General features: G+C 38.7%; 1 protein-coding gene across 1 annotated transcript; it reads left to right on the top strand.

Annotated features, from left to right (window-relative positions):
• The first annotated feature begins 818 nt into the window (after positions 1-818).
• Positions 819-986, top strand: CTXND2 (cortexin domain containing 2). Its single transcript, XM_058537273.1, has one exon. It carries the CDS (start codon positions 819-821, stop codon positions 984-986), a length of 168 nt encoding a protein of 55 aa, XP_058393256.1.
• The last annotated feature ends 909 nt before the right edge of the window (positions 987-1895 follow it).

A 1895-nucleotide genomic window follows, 5' to 3' on the forward strand; every position in this document is an offset into this window, starting at 1 on the left:
ATTTGTTTTCTTTCCTCATTGAATGGTGTTGGCAGACTTGTCAAAAATCAGTTGACGATAGATACATGAGTTTATTTCTGAACTCTCAATTCTATTCCATTGATCTATATGTCTATCCTTATGCCAGTACCACACTCTCTTACTAACTGTAGCTTCGTAGTGAGTTTTGAAATTGGGAAGTAGAAGTCTTCTGACTTTGTTCTTTTCAATATTGTTTTGGTGGATTAAGTTTTAAGAACCAAAATTGATCACTTCTGGGATATACCTGGTTTTTCATTAAGAGATGGAAATGACAGCACAGTTAAGCATAGTGATTAGAAAAAATAAAAGAATTTTATGTTCATACCCAGTAAGTTAAGACTCCACAACAAATTAGTTACAATAAGTACTCTTAGAATTTGAAAAAATCTTAGAGAAGGATTTGGACTTAACACAGAATTGGGATATTCAAGACAATTTTACCTGTATCTTACAGGGCAAGGAAGCCCCAGCTGATTTCTGAGTTATACATATTTGCTCATGTTTTGCCTTCGAGTAATTTTCCAGATATTTCCAGATATTAATGCTGTTATATGTGTGTGTATATCTTGAAAATCACCTATACTAACTTAATCAGTTTCATAGGACTTCTGAAATAAATCTTGCTAATTTTTTTTTTGCAACCCCCTGGTTTCCACATGGTGTTATTAAGAAAACACATACATACACATACAAACCAACAAACTTGTTTTATCCTCTTTTGTCTAGGAATATGACAAATCTGAAGATACCTGAGGAGGTAGCTACAGCTGGACCAGTGTAAAGAGCTGTGCGTTCCCATGGATGATTCAAGTCTGTCCAGCAGTGTTGATGTAGACAAAGGCTTTGCCATTGCCTTTGTTGTTCTTCTGTTTCTGTTCCTAACAGTGATGATTTTTCGGTGTGCCAAGTTAGTGAAGAATCCCTATGAGGCAAGCTCCACAACCACAGAACCATCTCTGAGCTGAACTATGAAAAAGCCTGGTAGATTCCCCCTCACAGGAGATTTGAAATCTTCTATACAGACATTTATGATTCAGACTTTATGTTATTTTACCTCCCTATTTCTTAACCTTTTCACTCTTGCATTCCACAATAGGCACATGAGGGTGAGTTGAGAATAATAAAAAAGATGAAACACAAACAAGTTTCTATTGTTCCTTTTCAGGGAAATGGTTACGGAAGTAACCTAGACAGGTTCAACTCATTGATTAAAATGAGGCCATGGGTTTCAATTTTCCGGTATCTAATGTCCTTAAGATAAGACAGTTGGCCATAATTTTATGATGTAATATAATACCATGATGCATGGTAAGGTGCACCCAAGACTAGAATAACTAACTCCTAGAGGTGGTTCTAGGAGGTCCTTTTAGTTATGCAAATGTAAGGCCAGCAGGAACCAATTGTCCTGTGATACAGTCTAACAGGAGATTTTTAGTGTGTGAGGTTTTATGAAATCTGCTGCCCTTCTCAAGTGGGCAGAGCTCTGTGGTAGAGGGGGACTAATTTGCCTTGGGTCAATTCCTTAACCTCTCTCAGCCCAAATTTCCTCATCTATGAAATAACATCTGGTGGATACAAAAGGGGCCCTCAAAAAGATATGTCTATGTCCTCACCCCTGAAACCTATGAATGTGAACTTATTTGGAAAAAGTATCTTTGCAGATGTAATTAAGTTAAAGATCTCAAGATAAACTCATCCTGGATTATCCGAGTGATAAGTGTCTTTATAAAAAACACAAGGGGGCGGCGGGCCCCGTGGCGTAGCGGTTAAGTGTGCGTGCTCCGCTGCTGGCGACCTGGGTTCGGATCCTGGGCGCGCACAGATACACCACTTATCAGGACGCTGTGGCAGTGTCCCATGGTGGAGGTAGTGTA

The sequence above is a fragment of the Diceros bicornis genome, chromosome 4 (assembly GCF_020826845.1).
Source record: "Diceros bicornis minor isolate mBicDic1 chromosome 4, mDicBic1.mat.cur, whole genome shotgun sequence".
Lineage (NCBI taxonomy): Eukaryota > Metazoa > Chordata > Mammalia > Perissodactyla > Rhinocerotidae > Diceros > Diceros bicornis.

Excerpts from the sequence above, each read along its gene's own strand:
- CTXND2 (XM_058537273.1), top strand. The coding sequence starts at position 819 with ATGGATGATTCAAGTCTGTCCAGCAGTGTTGATGTAGACAAAGGCTTT.